General features: G+C 38.9%; 1 protein-coding gene across 4 annotated transcripts in view; it reads left to right on the forward strand.

The window, feature by feature from the left end:
• The first annotated feature begins 4,418 nt into the window (after nt 1-4,418).
• Nucleotides 4,419-18,988, forward strand: part of COMMD1 (copper metabolism domain containing 1) — a 215,874-nt gene continuing 201,304 nt past the window's right edge. The window contains exon 1 of one of the 4 annotated variants that reach the window (XM_059187780.1): nt 4,419-4,647. In XM_059187780.1, the coding sequence (XP_059043763.1) occupies nt 4,471-4,647 (177 nt within the window). In that variant the 5' untranslated portion in view covers nt 4,419-4,470. The remainder of the gene's footprint in view (nt 4,648-18,988) is intronic. The other 3 variants (XM_059187778.1, XM_059187779.1, XM_059187781.1) reach the window with 3 other exon arrangements.

Consider the following 18,988-nt stretch of genomic DNA (forward strand, 5'->3'; position numbering starts at 1 on the left):
TATTAACATGTATATCTTATGTATACATGTGAGGTACCCAGGGAAAAATGAGTAACTCAAAGCAATGGCTTAGAGCTCCAGTTTATATGCCATTTTCAGCAGAAAAGAAAGAAAGTTCAGGAAGACCAGTCAAGTTATGGGGTGATGACCAGGAAAATCCCAGTAAGCAAGAGATTTGTGGCACAGCAGTTTTATTTCCATGCCTTCTTCATTGGTAATGGTCTAAAGTTGTCTCCTGGGATAAACTCTTTTCTTTCCTGTGGATGGAGGAAGGAGACCTTTGAAAATTTTTGTCCTGCTTTTAGGTAAATAGGAGGGCCAGAAGCTTTTCTTGTATCTGCTTCTCATTGCCTTTAGTTAAAAAAAAAAAAAAATCCTTATGCCAAAGTGGCACATTTTAAGGCAGCATATTCTGCTGCCCTTCATTTACATATCATTTTCCTTTACCAGAATGTAAGATTTTAGTACAGAGACTGTTTTGTTCATTTCTGTATCCCCTGGAGCCTAGCAGAATGGCATAAAGCTCTCCACTAATAGCTGCTGAGTGGCTGGCTGAATGGAGTACATGGTAATTAAAATAGAATTTGTAAAGGTAGAGTAGAGACAGGGAGCAGGAAGAGTTTATTGCAAAACTTTGGGCCATTGTGTTTGCACATTATTTTGGCCCATATTTCTTATTTTAACATTTTCAGAAATGGAAAGTCTTACAAAAACTCCTATTTCTGGCCCTGGATCAAACAGCCTGTGAACCATAAAAGGAGGAGTTTAAAAGAAGTGACCAGTTGGTTAATGGAACTTAGAATGGAAACCTATTTTCTTAGAAGGTGTATTAGGTGCCTGTATTTTCCATTTGAGCCAAGGCTTCCGGGTCTTTTCTTTGCGGCTGCCCTGCCTTAGGTAATCCTTTTAATGGGACTGTGCCCAGGTTATCTGTGAAACAGGTTGTGTTTTGAAATTTAATAAAATAAAATGTGGTGCTTTAATACTTTTGTTTGAAAGGCATTCCAGCAATGCAGCTGTTAACCAACCTTAATAGCTGTATTGGCAATGGCAGCTCCTGGTGGTACAGGATGGTTTTCTTTTATTGATCACATTGGTGTTTTGGAACTTGCTGTAGGCTCAGGCAGGCAGTGATATGTCCAGGTATTACATACAATAGGATAAGAGTTAAATGGTGGTAGTGATGTACAGTAGTTTCCATTGTTTTTTTTTTTTTTTTAAGATTTTATTTATTTATTAGAGAGATCACAAGTAGGTAGAGAGGCAGACAGAGCGGGAGGGGAGGAAGCAGGTTCCCTGCTGAGCAGAGAGCCTGATGCAGAGCTTGATCCCAGGATCCTGAGATCATGACCCGAGCCAAAGTCAGAGGCTTAACCCACTGAGCCACCTAGGTGCCTCAGTTTCCATTGTTTTTAAGTCATCTGTTTCTTGTTTTAATTAGACCTGAGAGCGCTGAGAGGGAGTTCTTAGGGCCAGTAGAAAAGTAGGTTTATAGAAAGACTTCAGAGGGGTAAATTAACCCCTAGATATTGTAGGCTACATTTGGTGTATATTTTGGGGAGAAAGTATCTGAGGTATCTATTGGATTCTGAGAGCATGTTCTGTTATCAAAACATTCAAGAAACACTATGTAAGGTATATGGCTTTTCTCAGTCATGTAGAACACATATGTTCTTTTTTTAAAAAAATATTTATTTGAGAGAGAAAGAGTGAGAGAGGGAAAGCACAGAGGAAGAATGAGAGGGAGAAGCAGACTCCCGGCTGAGCAGGAGCCTGATGTAGGGCTTGATCCTAGGACCCTGAGATCATGACCTGAGCCAAAGGCAGAGGCTTTAATCCACTGAGCCATCCAGGTACCCGAACACATACGTTCTTTAAAGCTTTTTATTAAAAGGATTTTGATTTTAGGACATACTACTTATCTTTTCATTATATAACCTTTTATTACAGTAGTATTGCATGTGCACTCTAAACATTTAGAAAAATTAGGTAAGCAAAAGAAGCAAATAAAAACCACTCTCGGGGTGCCTGGGTGGCTCAGTAGTTTAAGTGTCTGACTCTTGGTTTCTGCTCAGGTCATGATCTCAGGGTTGTGAGATCTGTGCAGGGCGTGGAATCTCTTGGGATTCTTTCTCCCTCTCCCTCTGACCTCTCTCCCTCTCTAAAAACAGAAACAAACAAACAAAAACCATTCTCAATTATTCAGAGATATACTTTATAGCAAGTTGGTGAATAGCCTTCCAGACTTCTATGTAGGTTGACAGATCCAACTATCTAAACCTAGGAAAATATCTCAATATAGGTGAGAATCATTAATATTCCTAGTGTGTAAGAGCTCTACTGAAGTGACAGAAACTCTATAGAGAATTGTCAAGAAAATGGGAGGAAATACAAGTAGTCAATAAATATATATTAAAAAGTATTCTTTCTCAATAAGAAATACAAGTGAAAATAAACTAATATTTCTCATCTATCAGGTGGTAAAGATTATATAGAATAATATCAGACTGTTAGGAAGGTTTCATAGAAATAGAAATATATGGTACTTCCATAGAAATAGAAATAAATGGTACTTTCTGGTAGGTAATTTGGAAGTTATGTGCTTGGAGCTTGCTGTAGGCTCAGGCGGGCCATGCTGTTTCCACTCATAACCCTTTCCCCCCTTATGCTGACCATTTTCTGCAATTCCTGTAGGCATACTTAACACAATGTATAATTTATCTCTAGGTTTGCTTTTCTTGGAGCTGTGAAAGCATCTCTGAATTTGCCTTTTAGAAAATTAATTCCTCTAGGGAAAGAGATACATCTTTTCTATTATAAAGAATGCCTCTTGACTTCAGTCAAACACTGGATAAACATTAGATCGTCTAGATCAGTGATTCTCAACACTGCAACAAGGTGGCACTATGCCTTGAAAGGGGATGTCAGTTGTCCTGACAACGGAAAGGGAGGGATGGCCTAAGCTGGACAGGGCCGAGTGAATAAGACATCCTGCTATGCACGGGGATATTCACTTAGGTGAAAAACCTACATGTTTATTATTGTCTGAGTCTGAAATGGAACTCAGTTACACCATTGTTTTTATGTTCTTAACATGGTTTTAATATACACAGAACATTTCTGGTTTACAGTTACTGGGTAAAGTGAGGAAAGAATGTTTTTGTTCTGAACAACTACCAACGTTTGTTCACATTACAGAAGATCAAGTTACCAGTAGCAGCTGCTCTCTCTTTCTCTCTGGAATCACCAATACAGCAGCATACCTATATCAATTTGTATTTGTCACAGAAGGTTCAACATAAAGCTGCAGGGATTTGGCTATCCTATATGTCTCCTAGTCACCTACTATAGTTATGCCCCAACACTTACACATTGAAACATGTATTTTTAAATTAATTTCCTTTTGTTTTTATTCTAAATTATAATTAGGTCATGCTGATTTTTAAATTGAAATATGATTAGCATACTGTGAAATTCAGCTTTTAAAGTGTATAATTCGGTGGGTTTAGCATATTTACAAAGTTGTGTAACCATATCAATATCTAATTCTAGAACATGTTTGTCACCCCTGGAAGAAATCCATTCCCCCTTCCTCTAGGTCCCTGGCAACCATGAAATCTTTCTGTCCCTATGGATTTGTCTTTTCTGAACATTTCATGTAAATAGGATCTTACCTTATCTCAACTTTTATGTCTGTCTTCTTTCACTTAGCATGTTTTTAAGATTCATCCATGTTGTAGTATGTATCAGTACCTCATTGCTTTTTATGAGCGAATAACATTGATTTTTTGAAATCATATGGGTAGAAAGTTACATAACCTGTGCATTTCATTTCAGGATTGTAAAGATAGTGTAAGCAAACTCTTTATTATAGAAAGGAGCATTGGATCAGAGCCACACCGATTTAGCCAGAAAGACAGGACCCATAATTGTAAAAAGGCAAGTAACAATCCTAGCAAACACATTATGTTATCTGGGGATAGTTAAATTTTCTGGGACAAAAGGTGGTCAGGTAATGATTAGGCAGAGATTAGATACGAGTGATAGATCGATATGAATGATCCTATTCAGTTAGCGGATTTGTAAGGCCTGGAATGAGGCGCAGCGGTTCCAAAGTTAAACTGCCACCTTCATTGGATAGTTTCCCATCTCTCTTTTTTTTTTAAGATTTTATGGATAGTTCCCCATCTCAACTGATCTCCAACAGGTAGACCCTTCCTTTCAGCAGACCCTGCAATGAGGAAGGGGATCAGTAAGTAAAGTGATTCTTCTGAACTGAATGGATGGCTCCCTGGTGGCAACCTAAGGGGATGAGTTTTGCGGAGCAAAGCTGAGAGCTGCCGATACTGACCTCTGGTGGAACTTGGCCGCCATTTGTCCCGGGCGCCTTTGCCCAAGCCATTTAGGCCCATCCTGGGTGCCGTAGTGGGGCCCTCGCTCAGCTGTTGCGGGGCGGGGCTGCTGCTGACCATGGCGGGCGAGCTTGAGAGCTCCAAAGCCCTGAGTGGGTTGCTGAACGGCCTGGCCCAGGAAGCTTTCTATGGGCACCAAGGCATCACAGAGGAGCTGCTGCGGAGCCAGCTCTATCCCGAGGTGTCACTCGAGGAGTTCCGCCCCTTTCTGGCGAAGATGAGGGGGATTCTTAAGGTATCCGTCCTCCCCGCAGCTGCGGCCGCTGAGCCCAACCCCTTCCCGTCCGCTCTCAGATTGGGCACCCCAGAAGCTGAGAAGGCTTTCCTTCTTACACCTCCACTTCGTGGGCTCTACATTATATTCTTCAGATGCGGGGCGCTCGCTCCGTCGCCGCCTGTCACATTCTTAAGGGTGATCCCTTTCTGCTCAAGCTCCGTGCCCTGGAGCAGACAGGAACAGGCAGGACTGCGGGCTTTTTCTCCATTTTTTTTCTCTGTTGTTGTGTGGGCAGCAATTTCGAGTTGCTTTGGCGAATCTGTGCGCTCTAGATTAAAATGAAAGTTAAAGAGCTGTTAAGTCTAGCTTTCCGAGGTTGTGGAAGTTAAAGTGAGCCACTGCATGCTGGGATAGCGGGTGGAGGGTTCGCCGGAGTGAACCCGTGTCAAGTAGTCCATGGTATGGTTAAAAGAGCGCATTTACTAGCTTGAAGTCAAGTATAAGTCAGCCTGTCCAGTAAACGTAATGAGAGCTAAACATCTAATTTAAAATTTTCTAAAAGCCACATTAAAAAAGTTAAAAAGAAGCAGATGAAATTAATTTTATTACATTTAACCCAGTGGATCCAAAGTATTATCTCTTTTCATGTAATCGACATACAAAATGTTAATAAGGTATTTTTTTCGCCGAGTCTTTGAAAGTATACATTTTACACTTAAAGCACATGTCATTTTGTATTAGCCAGATTTCAAGTGACCAGTAGTTACCTGTGGCCATTAAACAACACAGTTTCAGACTGAGAGCTAGTCACCTGAATGAATCCAGTGCTGAAGTATACTCTAGAGATAGACAATAAAAATGATTTTCGATTTTTGTGGGCCTTCAGTGAGGAACTGTACTAGGTGGATACCCATTTTAAAGAATAGGAAACAGGCTCAGGGCATCTAAGTCTAGTTAGTCTAAAATCACACTTTGGTTAAAGATGGTGTTGAAATTTCATCTGTTTTTTTGCATCTGCTATTTGTTTTGAAACTGCTTAGACTTTAAGAGGCATTCTTTTTTTTAAAACTGCTTTTGCTTACAGGATTTGAATCTGGGGGCGGGGGGAAAGGCAAAACAGTTATTTCACAAAGAGTAAATGGACTGTTTCATGGAAATATTAGAGGTATTATCTCAGGTGTGATCCTAGACATTCTGAGTAATTTTATTTTATTTTAAAGATTTTAAGTATTTTTTTAAGATTTTATTTATTTTTTGACAGAGATTACAAGTAGGCAGAGAGGCAGGCAGAGAAGAGAAATGGGGAAGCAGGCTCCAGGCTGAGCAGAGAGCCTGTTGGGGGCTCTATCCCAGGACTGAGATTATGACCTGAGCCGAAGGCAGAGGCTTAACCCACTGAGCCACCCAGGCACCCCTGTTTTAAAGATTTTAAAGAAATCTCTATATACCCAGTGTGGGGCTTGATCTCACAAACCCAAGATCAAGAGTTGTGTGCTCTACCAATTAAGCCAGTCAGGCACCCCTATTCTAATTTTAATTGATATCATAAAGACTAATGAATGCCTTTTGTTTCTATCAAATCTTATTCTCCAAGTGGTCAGAAAAGGTTTCCTAGAGAATTTGACTTCTTACCTGGGTTTTTGAGGTGTTTGCTAAGCCTGTAAGGGGGATGAGGATGAGGGACTGTAGGCCAAGAAGTAAGAACAGCACATGTGTAGGCAGTATCTTAGGAACTCCAAACACTGGGGGCTACTGCTCTTTAGGTGGACAGTATGATTATTTTGCTTGGTAGTGAGGTAAGAATTGCAGGCTACCCAGAGAAGACATTGCCTGGAAACGCTCTCTTACTTACTTTTGAATATATTGATGAATAGTATCCAAGTATTGCTCTTTCTGCTTTCAGTCTTCTGAGGATGGAATACTTCAGTTTTCTGAGTAATTTTGAAGAGCTGAAGTAATTTTGAAGTAGTTGAAGAGCTGGCATGGCTCAGTTGGTGCTGGGAGTAGAACAGAAGATTTATTTGCCTATGCTTTGCAGAACAGCCTCTGTATAGCCAATTGAGATACCAAGGGGAAAAAACCTTTGGTTTTTTGACCTAGGGCTGAAACTATGGGTTCTAGATGACATCTAGTTCCAATCTTCACTTACCTTTTAAGCAGCACTGAGTTACAAACATCTCTCTAATTTTTGAAAAATCATAAAAAGCAAACAGGATTTTTTTTTTTTAAGATTTCATTTATTTATTTGACAGAGAGAGATCACAAGTAGGCAGAGAGGCAGGCAGAGAGAGAGAGAAGGAAGCAGGCTCCCTGCTGAGCAGAGAGCCCGATGCAGGACTTGATTCCAGGACCCCGAGATCATGACCTGAGCTGAAGGCAGCAGCCTAACCCACTGAGCCACCCAGGTGCCCCAAACAGGATTTTTATATATAAGTCTTTGAGCATGTTCTTCTGCAGTAAGAGAACACACACAAGCAATCATGATACAAAGTTGCTGTAGTATTTGGAAATAGAGATCTGAAAAAGCTACCGTGGACAGAAAGAGGCAATAGCTCTTTTGGGCAGGTTCTTGGAAATGCCATTTTTGCTGCTCTTGAAGAAAGTGTAGAATATTTTAGACTGAAATGAGGGGCAACCATGTAGGACATTCTAGGTTAAGAAAATAGGAGTAAGGCAGGAAAATGGTAACTAGTCCAATGGAGCAGGTTCAGGAAATAGTAAATATGTTCAATTTGACAATAGCATAGTGGTTTCCAATATGCATTGGTGGAGGAGCCAAGAAAAAAATAAAGCAACCTTTATTTCTTTATTTCTGCTAACCATACTTTTTTTTTTTTTTTTTTTTTTTTTTTTTTTGGCGGCAAAATACTTAATAACAAAATTTATCATTGGGGGCACCTGAGTAGCATAATCTGTTAAGTGGCCATCTCTGGGTTTCAGCTTGGGTTGTGATCTCAGGGTTGTGGGATGGAGCCCCATGTTAGGCTCCCCGGTCAGTGGGGAGTCTGCTTGGGACTCTCTGTCCTTGTCTCCTTCAACCCCTCTCCCCCTTCTCATGCCCTCTCTAAAATAGATGAATAAATCTTTAAAAAGAGAGAATTTTTTTTATCATAACCATTTTGAAGTGTACAGTTCAATGGTATTAAATACTTTTATGATATTGTGCATCCATTACCACCATCCATATCTATAACTCTTTTCATCCTGTGAAACTGGAATTCTGTACCCATTAAACACTAACTCCCCATAACCGCCATTCTATTGATTCTCTGATTTTGACTACTTTTAAGTATCTCATGTAAGTGGAATCATGAAGTATTTGTTTTTGTTTGTGTGTGTGGCTGACATGCTTTGCTTAGCATAATGTCATCAATGTTTATGTTGCATATATCAGAATTTCCTGTCTTTTAAAGGTTGAATAATATTCCATTGTATGTATATCCTATACTTGCTTTATGCATTCATGTCATTGGATACTTGTGTTGCTACCATGTTTTAGTTGTGAATGATGCTGCTGTGAACACAGGGTTGCAGTTACCTCTTTGCGATGCTGCTTTCAGTTCTTTGGGGTAAATATCCAGAGGTGGAATTGCTGGGTCATATGGTAATTCTATTTGTAATTTTTTTGAGAAGTGCCAGCTGTTTTCCACAGTGGCTGTACCATTTTACATTTCCACCAACAGTGCATAAGAGTTCTGATTTCTTGGGGCACCTGGGTGGCTCAGTGGGTTAAAGCCTCTGCCTTCGGCTCAGGTAATGATCCCAAGTTCCTGGGATCGAGCCATGCATCAGGTCTCTCTGCCCAGCAGGGAGCCTGCTTCCTCCTCTCACTCCAGCTGCCTCTCTGCCTACTTGTGATCTATGTCTGCAAATAAATAAATAAAGTCTTAAAAAAAAAAGAGTTTTGATTTCTTTACACCCTTGCCAACACTTGATATTTTCTGGTTTTGTTTTGATACGAGCCGTCCTTATGAGTATAAGGTGAGCAGGGTATACATTTTTACATGTAGATAACAGCAGAATTAAAAACATTTTTTTCTTTTGTCTTTGTGGAGTCAAAGCTATCTTGAATTCAACATGCAGGCTAGAAGAGCAGAGAAGAAAATAAAAAAATGAAGGAGTCCGAGCAAAGGGAAACAAACTGAGGATAAAAGTGGAGTAGTACCTTATGTCGTTTGGTGGCCACACCTTTCAGTCATCTGTAGAGAATCAAGTTCTGTGAAGAAAGTGAAAGTGAGAACAACAACAGGAGTAGGAGGAAAGGATGTTTAACTCCCGGCAGGGAATAGGATGTACGTGTTAGGTTCCTTATTGCATTCATTTATAGGCTGTGTTTCAGATATCCCGAGCTGCAGTCTTTCCCTCTGACCTTCACATTGTGTGCCCAGATGTATTGTACTGATTGTGGCATTTGTACTAGTCTCTGTTTCCGCTTGGAAGTTTTCCTATCCTACTTGGCTGGGACATGGATCCTCTCTAGGCTTACCTATTGCTCACAAGAGGGCACACCTTTCATCAGTTTGTAGATACATGAAGCTGGCCATTTGTTTGCTCCAGTTCTGTTTTTCATAGCTCCTGAGGGGCAGTGAAACCAGTAAATTGGGAATGATGTGTTTAGTTAGGGAGATGACCTCATATATAAATACTCTGCCATTTTAACCCATCTTTTGGTTTATTTATAATTTCAATTTATTCTAGATATTCATTTGTAAATTCTTTATTTCTTGCCTCTGCTGTTAACCTTACAAGGGATGATGCTTATCCTAGTTTACTGGAATTCTAGAGAAAGATATTACTTAACTCAAACTACATCACCTTTTGTACTTAACCTTCTGTATTCACCACTGGCCTATGTCTGTATTCACTACTACCCCTCTTTTGGTGATAATTTTGTGTTCCCTCACTGAGGTTTTATATTAAATTTTTTAAATTAAGTTTTTATTTTATTTATTAGGGAGAGCGTGCGCACAAGCAGGGGCAGAGGCAGAGAGAGGGAGAGAAGCAGACTCCCCTGATGAGCAGGGAGCCTGATGTGGGGTTCAATTCCAGGGCCCTGGGATCATGACCTGAGCCGAAGGCAGATGCTTAATTGACTGAGCCACCCAGGCACCTCAAAATCTAACACATTTTCTGTCTGAACCTTTATAGAAAAAAAATGTGCTGATTCCTGTCTCAAACGTCTGTTTTTAATCTCAGGTTTAATATTTGGAAACAATATAATATATAAATTATTTTTATAATTTAGTTTAGAAGTTACTTGATAAAAATCTGAAAGCTAGAAATAGGGATTATTTGGTGTTTTATCCTCTTAGGAATTTTGCTGCTTATTCTTTATGTTCATGAGTTTTGTGGTAAATTAGAAATAAGCTTTAATGTTTCTGTGGTACTCAGTGTATGTTCTTCATAAGACAATTTGAAATTTTTTTCATATTGAATATGTGAAGTTTATGTGTTTATTAACATAATATAAGGTAATACACAATGAAATGTTGTAAGCCTGAGAACCAAGTAAAAACTATCAACATGAAAACTGGTTTAAATTTACATAAGAAAATAACTTACCAATAACATAATAATGTTTAGGGGCACCTGGGTGGCTCAGTCAGATGAACATACACCTCTTGGTTTCAGCTCAGGTCATGATCTCAGGATTGTGGGATTGTGCCCCTGTTGGGCTCCACACTCAGTGGGTAGTCTGCTTGAGATTCTCTATCTCCCTCTCCCTCTGCTCCTTACTCCCCCCAAATAAATAAATAAGTCTTTTTTTTTTTAAAGATTTTATTTATTTATTTGACAGAGAGAGATCACAAGTGGATGGAGAGGCAGGCAGAGAGAGAGAGAGGGAAGCAAGCTCCCTGCTGAGCAGAGAGCCCGACGCAGGACTCGATCCCAGGACCCTGAGATCATGACCCGAGCCGAAGGGAGCGGCTTAACCCACTGAGCCACCCAGGCGCCCCTAAATAAATAAGTCTTAAAAAAAGAAATATAAGGGGAGCCTGGTGGCTCAGTCAGTAGAGCATGTGTCTTTTGATCCCAGGTTTGTAAGTTAGAGCCCCATGTTGGCTTGTAGAGGTTACTTAAAATCTCTAAGGGGGTACCTGGCTGGCTTAGTTGGAATAGCATGACTCTTGGTTCTGAGGTTATGAGTTTGAGCCCCACGTTGGGCGTAGAGATTACTAAAACAAACTTAAAGAAAAGATTTATTTATTTTTAAGATTTTATTTATTTATTTAATTGACAGACAGTGAGAGAGGGAACACAAGCAGGGGGAGTGGAAGAGGGAGAAGCAGGCTTCTTGGTGAGCAGGGAGCCAGATGTGTGGCTGGATCCTCGGACCCTGGGATCATGACCTGAGCCGAAGGTAGATGCTTCACAGACTGAGCCACCCAGGCACACTCTTAAGATTTATAATAGTAAAAGGCTATAAAAATATTTCTATTTTAAAGATTTTATTTATTTTAGAGAGAATGAGCAGGTGTGAGTGAGCAGGGGAGAGGGGTAGAGAGAAAGGGAGAGTAAGAATTCTAAGCAGTCTCTGCCCTGAGCATGGAGCCCCACAGAAGACTTGATCTCATGACCCTGGGATCATGACCTGAGCCGAAATCAAGAGTCAGATGTGGAGTGATGGGTAGTTCACTTGGTTAAACATCTTCCTTTGGCTCAGGTCATGTTCCCAGGGTCCTGGGATTGAGTCCCACACTGATCTCCCTTTGCCTCTCTCTCTCTCTCTCATCAATCAATAAAATTTTAAAAAAGAGTCAGATGCTTAACCAACTGAGCCACCCAGGCGATCCCCAAATATTTCTATTTGAAATACCTGGTTCTGTTTCTCTTCTTGAAGCCATAAAAATTTGTAATTTGTTTGAGAATTAGGTTGACTGGAAAGAAAAGACCTGTGTTGATATGAGTTCCGTATATTTTGTAATTCAGGAATCAAATATTTTTTTGTTTTACCAATATTGAGTTACCTATATGCTTTCCCTTGTTAATTATTAATTATTTTTATTAACATATAATGTATTATTTGCCCCAAGGGTACAGGTTTGTGAATCATCAGGCTTACACACTTCACAGCACTCACCATATCACATTTCCTCCCCAATGTCCATAACTCAAGCACCCTCTCCACACTTCCCCTCCCCCCAGCAACCCTCAGTCCCTTATTAATTTTTATAATAAGCATTATTTAGAAATGTGAAATGTATTAAAAACTCATAATACCACAAGCTGACATAACCTATATTAATGTTTTCGTGCACTTATTTATACCACAGACATTTCAAAGCATCTTAATACATGCCATGCCCTGTGCTTGGGATGCAGCAGTAAACGTCATAGCTACAGTCCCTGCCCTTGTGGAATTTATAGTTCCTGAGGAATACAGACAATAAGTCTGTGGTTAGCTTTTGAAAAGACAGTTATAAGGTGCCAATTCATGCAGATTATAGGCAGTTTAGAGTGGTTCCTAGCCCACTCTACAACATGAACAAAGAATGAAAAGCAGGGAATGGCCTACTTATTAGGTACAATGAACTGAAAAGAAAGGACAGACACACAAGTAATTTTCCTTCTTTGAGTTGTCTTCCGCTGGTCCCAAGGTAGGGGTTTCTCATGAATATGTTTGATTACAGTCATGGTAATGTCTTTCCTTCATGAGGATTTGACTGCTTTGGGACCTTATTTTAGGTTTCTTGACATGGTCTTCAGGGCCAGATTGGCTGTCAGAGCATCACTGTACAGTCCAAGATGTATACTTAGAGTGGCTCTGCCTTCTTGCTTGTTTCTCCTTACTTTCAGTGTCTCTTCACAGAGCCTGAAGCATGTTTTCAAGTAGCTCCTTAAGAAAGGGTCACTTTTCCCTTTTTTTTGGTTTCTTTTCTTTTTGTTTAAAAAATTAATGAATGAATGAATGTTTAAATTAACATATAATGTATAATTTGTTTCTGGGGTACAGGTCTGTGATTCATCAGTCTTACACAATTTACAGCACTCACCATAGCACATACCCAGTGTCCATCACCCAGCCACCCCATCCCTCCCACCCCTCTCCACTGCAGCAACGCTCAGTTTGTTTCCTGAGACCACGAGTCTCTTAAGGTTTGTCTCCCTCTCTAGTTTTGTCTTGTTTTTTTTTTTTTTTCCCTCCCTTCCTCTATGATGCTCTGTCTTATTTCTCAAATTCCTCAAATCAGTGAGATCATATGATAATTGGCCTTCTCACTTTTTTCTTTTTAAGTTTTAAAAAAGTGTCTTTATTCTAGTTCACACTTAGTTGCTAGTTTGGTTGAGAATATATCTCTAGGTTGTGATATTGACTTAGTTTTGAAGGCATTGTTTCATTCCATGTGACCTTTTCCTCTGTGAGCTTTTAGGATTTTTTCCTATCCTTTATTTCCATGAGTATCCCTGGTGTGTGGTTTTCTTTTATTTTTTTTTATTTCATTATTTTGGCCACTGTGGACCTTTTGAATCTGGAGACTCATGACCTTTAGTTCTGGGAAAAGTTGTATTCTTTTTTTTTTTTTTTTTAAAATAAACTTTTTTTTTTTTTTTATTATTCCTTTGACAGAGACAGATCAGAAGTAGGCAGAGAGGAAGGCAGAGAGAGGAGGAAGCAGGCTCCCTGCCAAGCAGAGAGCCCGATGCGGGACTCGATCCCAGGACCCTGAGATCATGACCTGAGCTGAAGGCAGAGGCTTTAACCCACTGAGCCACCCAGGCGCCCCGAAAAGTTGTATTCTTACTTTGATTTTTCTTCGAGTCTCTTTTTAGCACTCTGATTTCATATGTTAGACCTTCTAGACTGATCCTTGGTTTTCTTTTATTTTCTCTATTTTCCATTTTTTTCCTTTTTGATAGATTTCCTCAACTTTACTAGCATTTCCTCAATTTTACTAGCATTTACTTCCTCTAGCATTTTAATTGCATTTTTCACTTGGTCATGTTTTAAATTTCCAGGAATTTTCTTTTGACATAGACAGTACACTATGTTTAGTCACTGTAAGGGAGGAAAAGGTTTCTTCTTGATCCTCATAGGGTCCCTGGCCATGTCTGAAAATAAACTGACAAAGACAGATTAACAGGAGAAAAGCATACAAATTTATTTCTTATAAGTTTTGCATGATATTGGAGCTTTCGTAAGGAAATGAAGATCCAAAGGAACAGACTGAATATTTTATTTTGGGTTTGATGAAGAGTTAAACATAGTAAACTGGGGAAAACTTATCAAGACCTATTTGTAGGGTTCTTCTTTGTATCTGTCTTTGGAGATGAGGATGCTCCTTTCTTCTGGAGGCATCTCTCACAAGTGGGTTTTATGACCTATTTCAGGGGAAGGGGATGGGGGGAAAGGTCAAAAAGACCTTGCTCTGCCTTTTTTCCAACTACTTCAGTTTCCAAGAATCTGTATGCCAAGATACTGTATTTTGGGGTAGCATGCCTTGAACCCCATCACCAACAATCTCTCCTTTCTTTCTTAAAACACGAGGTGGGGGCATAGACTACATAATTTTCTGCATTTAGCTTTAAAAAAAATTCATCTTGAGTGGTTTTTGTGCTATTTTCAGTATTAAGAATTTGGTATACTTGTACTCAGTGCTTGTGAAAGCTTTTTTTGGAGACTTTTAATAAACATATTGCTTAAATGTTTTGGGATATGATGAAAGTAGAAGATGTTAAATTCTCCCGGAGAACTTAACCTTTTTAATATTCAAATAGTTTTATGTTTTGCAAATTGTGGTGTATGTTTTTGGTTTTCCTTACTTGTTTATATTATATTATTTTATTTTTTTAAAGATTTAGTTATTTACTTGGGAGAGTGACAGGCAGAGGGAGGGGGAGAAGCAGGCTTCCTACCAAGCAGGGAGCCTGGTGCAGGGCTCAATTGCAGGACTCTGAGATCATGACCTGAGCTGAAGGCAGATGGTTAACCGACTTAGCCACCCAGGCACCCCTTTTATATTATTTTAAAACCACAATTTGATCCTAGTTTCCAAAAAACCAGGAAAATTTTGTGAGAAGTGTTTATAGTAAAAGCAGAAGCTTTAAAGTACATTTGGTATTAAGTTTATAAAGGGATTTAAGTTGACTGCGTATTAGTAATAATTTTTTGTATTGTCAGAAAATGGTATTTTCAGGGGCACCTGGGTGGCTCAGTGGGTTAAAGCCTCTGCTTTCGGCTTGGGTTGTGATCCCAGGGTCCTGGGATCAAGCCCCACATCGGGCTGTCTGCTCAGCAGGGAGCCTGCTTCCCCCTTCCTCTCTGCCTACTTGTGATCTCTGTCTGTCAAATAAATATATAAAATCTTAAAAAAAAAAGAAAAAAGAAAATGGTATTTTCAGCTTCTGTGTGAGATTTATCTTGTGGAATGTATCTAGTACTTCATTCTTGTTAAAAAGCTAGAGTACTTTTTAGTTTTATTTATGTTTATTTTTTTTTTCAGAATGCTTCTAATATTGAACTTTCTTGTGTTACAATAGGGTTTCTGCATTTATTATATATTGTAGAAAGATTTTACGGTGGAAGATTTTTTAATATGTTATTGGTCTGTCTTTACAATGAAAATGTAAAGTGGTATCTTTTTGAGCAGTGTAAGAATGAACTCCACCCTTACACATTTCAGACAGTAAATATTAAATAATAAGAAGTTAACTTGATTATAAGAAAAAAATGCAAAATATCTGGTCTTGAAATGTATAGATTAGAAGAGACTGAAAACATTGATTTATTCTGCCATACTTTCAGGATTCATTGGTCTTCTGTCTTCATTATTGTCTTAACTATAAGCAGTAGTAGTTGTGCTTTTCTACACTAGGTGGCAGTAGAATATTGGCTTGCTAACACTGCTGGAAGCAACGCGATACTTGAAACATTCTTTCTCTTCAATGTTCGAGTTCAGAAAACAAAGTTGGCTACTCAACAATAAAAATTTCTTATCCAAAAAGAAGTCTAAATACTTGCTTTGATATTTTGAATTTAGAAACTCCATTTTCTGGAAAATTTACAGCTCTATAAACAGATTCCTTTTGTTGTAGTTCTCTGGTTTTTGTATAACCAAATTTTACTAATTTCATTGAACAGTTTTGAGAATTTAGATGATAATTTGTGAGATACATTTCTCCCATCCAAGTACTAACCAGGCCCGACCCTGCTTAGCTTCCGAGATCAGACGAGATCGGGCGCGTTCAGGGTGGTATGGCCGTAGACTGTGAGATACATTTCTACTTCTCTGAAGGATTGGCAAGCAACTGTTTGGTAAGATGTTACACAGACATCATGTGATAGAGTAGCAATTATAGATTACCAGCTGGAGTTTATTTTAATGGGTTCTGATGACCTGTATAAAGGGTACTTGGCTGGTTCAGTCAGTTGAGCATGTGACTCTTGATCTCGGGGTTGTGAGTTCAAGCCCCTCCTTGGGCATGGAGCCTACTTCAAAAAAAAAAAAAAAAAAAAAAGAAAGAAAGAAAGAAAGAAAGAAAGAAAGAAACCAAATGACCAGTATGAGGTGTTCTAAAAGTCTGGCAGGCTCAGTTGCAGGAGCATGTAACTCTTGATCTTGGGGTTGTGAGTTCGAGTTCCACACTGAGTGTAAAGATTTTTCAAATACATTTTAAAAAACCCCACACCTTAACCCCTCTCCCCCATATTAATTGAAGAACCATTTTTGGTTGTCTTCTCAAACTGTTTTGGATCTGCAGACTTAACTTGGGTTGAAAGAGTTTCTGGGAGATTTTAAGGAGAAAAAAATTTTTTTAGAAGATTTTATTTACTTATTTGAGAGAGAGTAAGTAAGACAGAGAGCATAAGAGGGGACGGGGGAGGGCTCAGCAGGAGAGGGATAAGCAGACTCCCCATTGAGTAGGGAGCCCAGTGTAGGTCTTGATCCGAAGACCCTGGGATCATAATCTGAGGCAAAGAAAGATGCTTAACCAACTGAGCCACTCAGGTACCCCTAAAGAAAATATCTGTCTTTGGGGCGCCTGGGTGGCTCAGTTGGTTGGACGACTGCCTTCGGCTCAGGTCATGATCCTGGAGTCCCAGGATCGAGTCCCACATCAGGCTCCCAGCTCCATGGGAAGTCTGCTTCTCCCTCTGACCTTCTCCTCACTCATGTTCTCTCTCACTGTCTCTCTTTCAAATAAATAAATAAAATCTTTAAAAAAAAAGAAAATATCTGTCTTTGATTTATCTATCCAGTATTTACTGAGCCCATAATTGTACTATACCTGGCTCTGTACACAAAGTTGAATATCACGGTCAAAGAATCCTTTATTATATGGTGAATGCCATAAGAAAGGTATCGATGATGTCTTCTAGTGAAATGGATCCTTATTTTAAATTACAAAACATTTTTTTTGTCCTAATAAAATACCTTCATTTTTGGCTTTGTATTAACTAAGTGAACAATTAACTTAGAACGTATTTTTTTTTTTAAGAATGTAATTTTTTAAAAATTTGACTTCATTATTTGTTTTAACTAATCCTCTTAAAAAAAGTCATATTATACTAAATTGAAGATATTTTGGTATAGCTTATGTTATGTGTACTTTATTTGTGATAAACTTTTAATATTGCCAGTATGGAATTATCTCTGAAAGGTATTCTGTATATTATTCTCTGAATTGACATCTAATTATGGTATAGCTTTCTTGCACAGTTCTCTACAGAACTATTTCTAAACAAAGGTACCATTTATGAAATCCTTAATTTTCCATTATGTTTATCCTGAGTGTATGTTACTTGAGAAGTAATGAAATCATTTATCATATGTTTAAAATGTGTTCATTTTTTCGAATAAACATTTATTGAACATTTACCTGCCAGATCTTGTGCCTGGCAGTGGAAACATCAGTGGACCAAACAGAAAATTTTCCTATCTCCTCGATGTTATTTAAGGAGGGCAGGGATATCCTTTTTTTTTTAAGATTTTATTCATTTATTTTACATTGAGAAAGAGAGAGAGCACAAGCAGGGAGAAGGGGCATAAGGAGAAGCAGACTCCTTGCTGAGCAGGGAGCCCAGTGCAGGACTCGATCCCAGGACCCTGAGATCACGACCGGAACCAAAACCAAGAGTTGAAGGCTCAAGCAGCTGTACTGTCCAGGAGCCTCATTCCACTTTACTTACTTCTAATACTACAGTTCAGTTCCACCTGTTTGTGAACTTTATATAAATGTAGTCTTATAGTATATACTCTTTTGTGTCTTTCACTCAAGACATACATACTTGTGGGATTCAGCATAGCATAAGGTTGTAGATCATTCATATTGCTGTGGAACACGGATAAGCAAACTGTGACCCATAGGCTAAATCTGACCCCTGTTTGTCTGTTTGTTTGAGAGGAGGGAGAGAGAAAGATGGGAAGGGGTAGAGGGCACAGGAGAGAAAGAAGCTTAAGCAGGCTTTACACCCAGCATGAAACCTGGGACTCAATCTTAAAATCCTGAGACCATGACCTGAGTGGAAATCAAGTTATATGCTTAATCAAGTGAGCCGCCTAGGTGCCCCATGGCCCCTGCATATTTGTGTACAGCCCGTTAGCTACTTTCTTACATTTTTAAATTGTTAAAAGAATTTTTTGTGACCTATGAAACTTACATGAAATTCAAATTTCAATGTCTATAATAAAGTATATATGGTTAGTTTTGTTCTACAAGGGCAGAGTTAAATAGTTGTATCAGAGAAGAGATGGCTGGCAAAACCTAAAATAATTACTGTCTGGCCTTTTATAGAAAAAATTTGCCAACCCCTATTGAGTATATCAGTGTTTGAATATATTACAGTATGCTTATCCATTCTACTATTGAGGAACTGAAAAGTTTACAGTTTTTGCTTTATTATGAGTAGAGGATACTGTTTTTTCTTCTCAAAATTTAGCCACCATTATTTTTCATTAGGTATCTTGTATTGAATAGAGAACTGTGTTTTTTAAAAAATTTCATTTATGTTTTTTGAGAGAGAGACAGAGAGAGGTCTGAGCTGGGGGAGGGGCAGAGGGAGCAGATCTCAAGAGCCACCCAAGCACTCCAAAGTAGAGAAGTATTTTAATTCATTTTTTAGTTTTACTTTATTGTGGTAAGACAATACAATTTTAAGTACAGTATTGCTGACTCTAGGTGCAATGTTGTACAGCAGATCTCAAGAGCTTAGTCATTGTGTGTGATTGAAACTTTATGTGTACTGATTAGTGATTCCCAATTTTCCCCTCTCTTCAACCTCTGATACCATCAGTCCATACTGGGATTCTATAAATTGGACTATTTCAGATGCCTTATATAAGGGGACTCATGCAGTGTTAGTCTTTTTGAGACCAGCTTATTTCACTTAGCATATTGTCCTCAAGGTTCATTCATGATG

The sequence above is a fragment of the Mustela lutreola genome, chromosome 9 (assembly GCF_030435805.1).
Source record: "Mustela lutreola isolate mMusLut2 chromosome 9, mMusLut2.pri, whole genome shotgun sequence".
NCBI lineage: Eukaryota > Metazoa > Chordata > Mammalia > Carnivora > Mustelidae > Mustela > Mustela lutreola.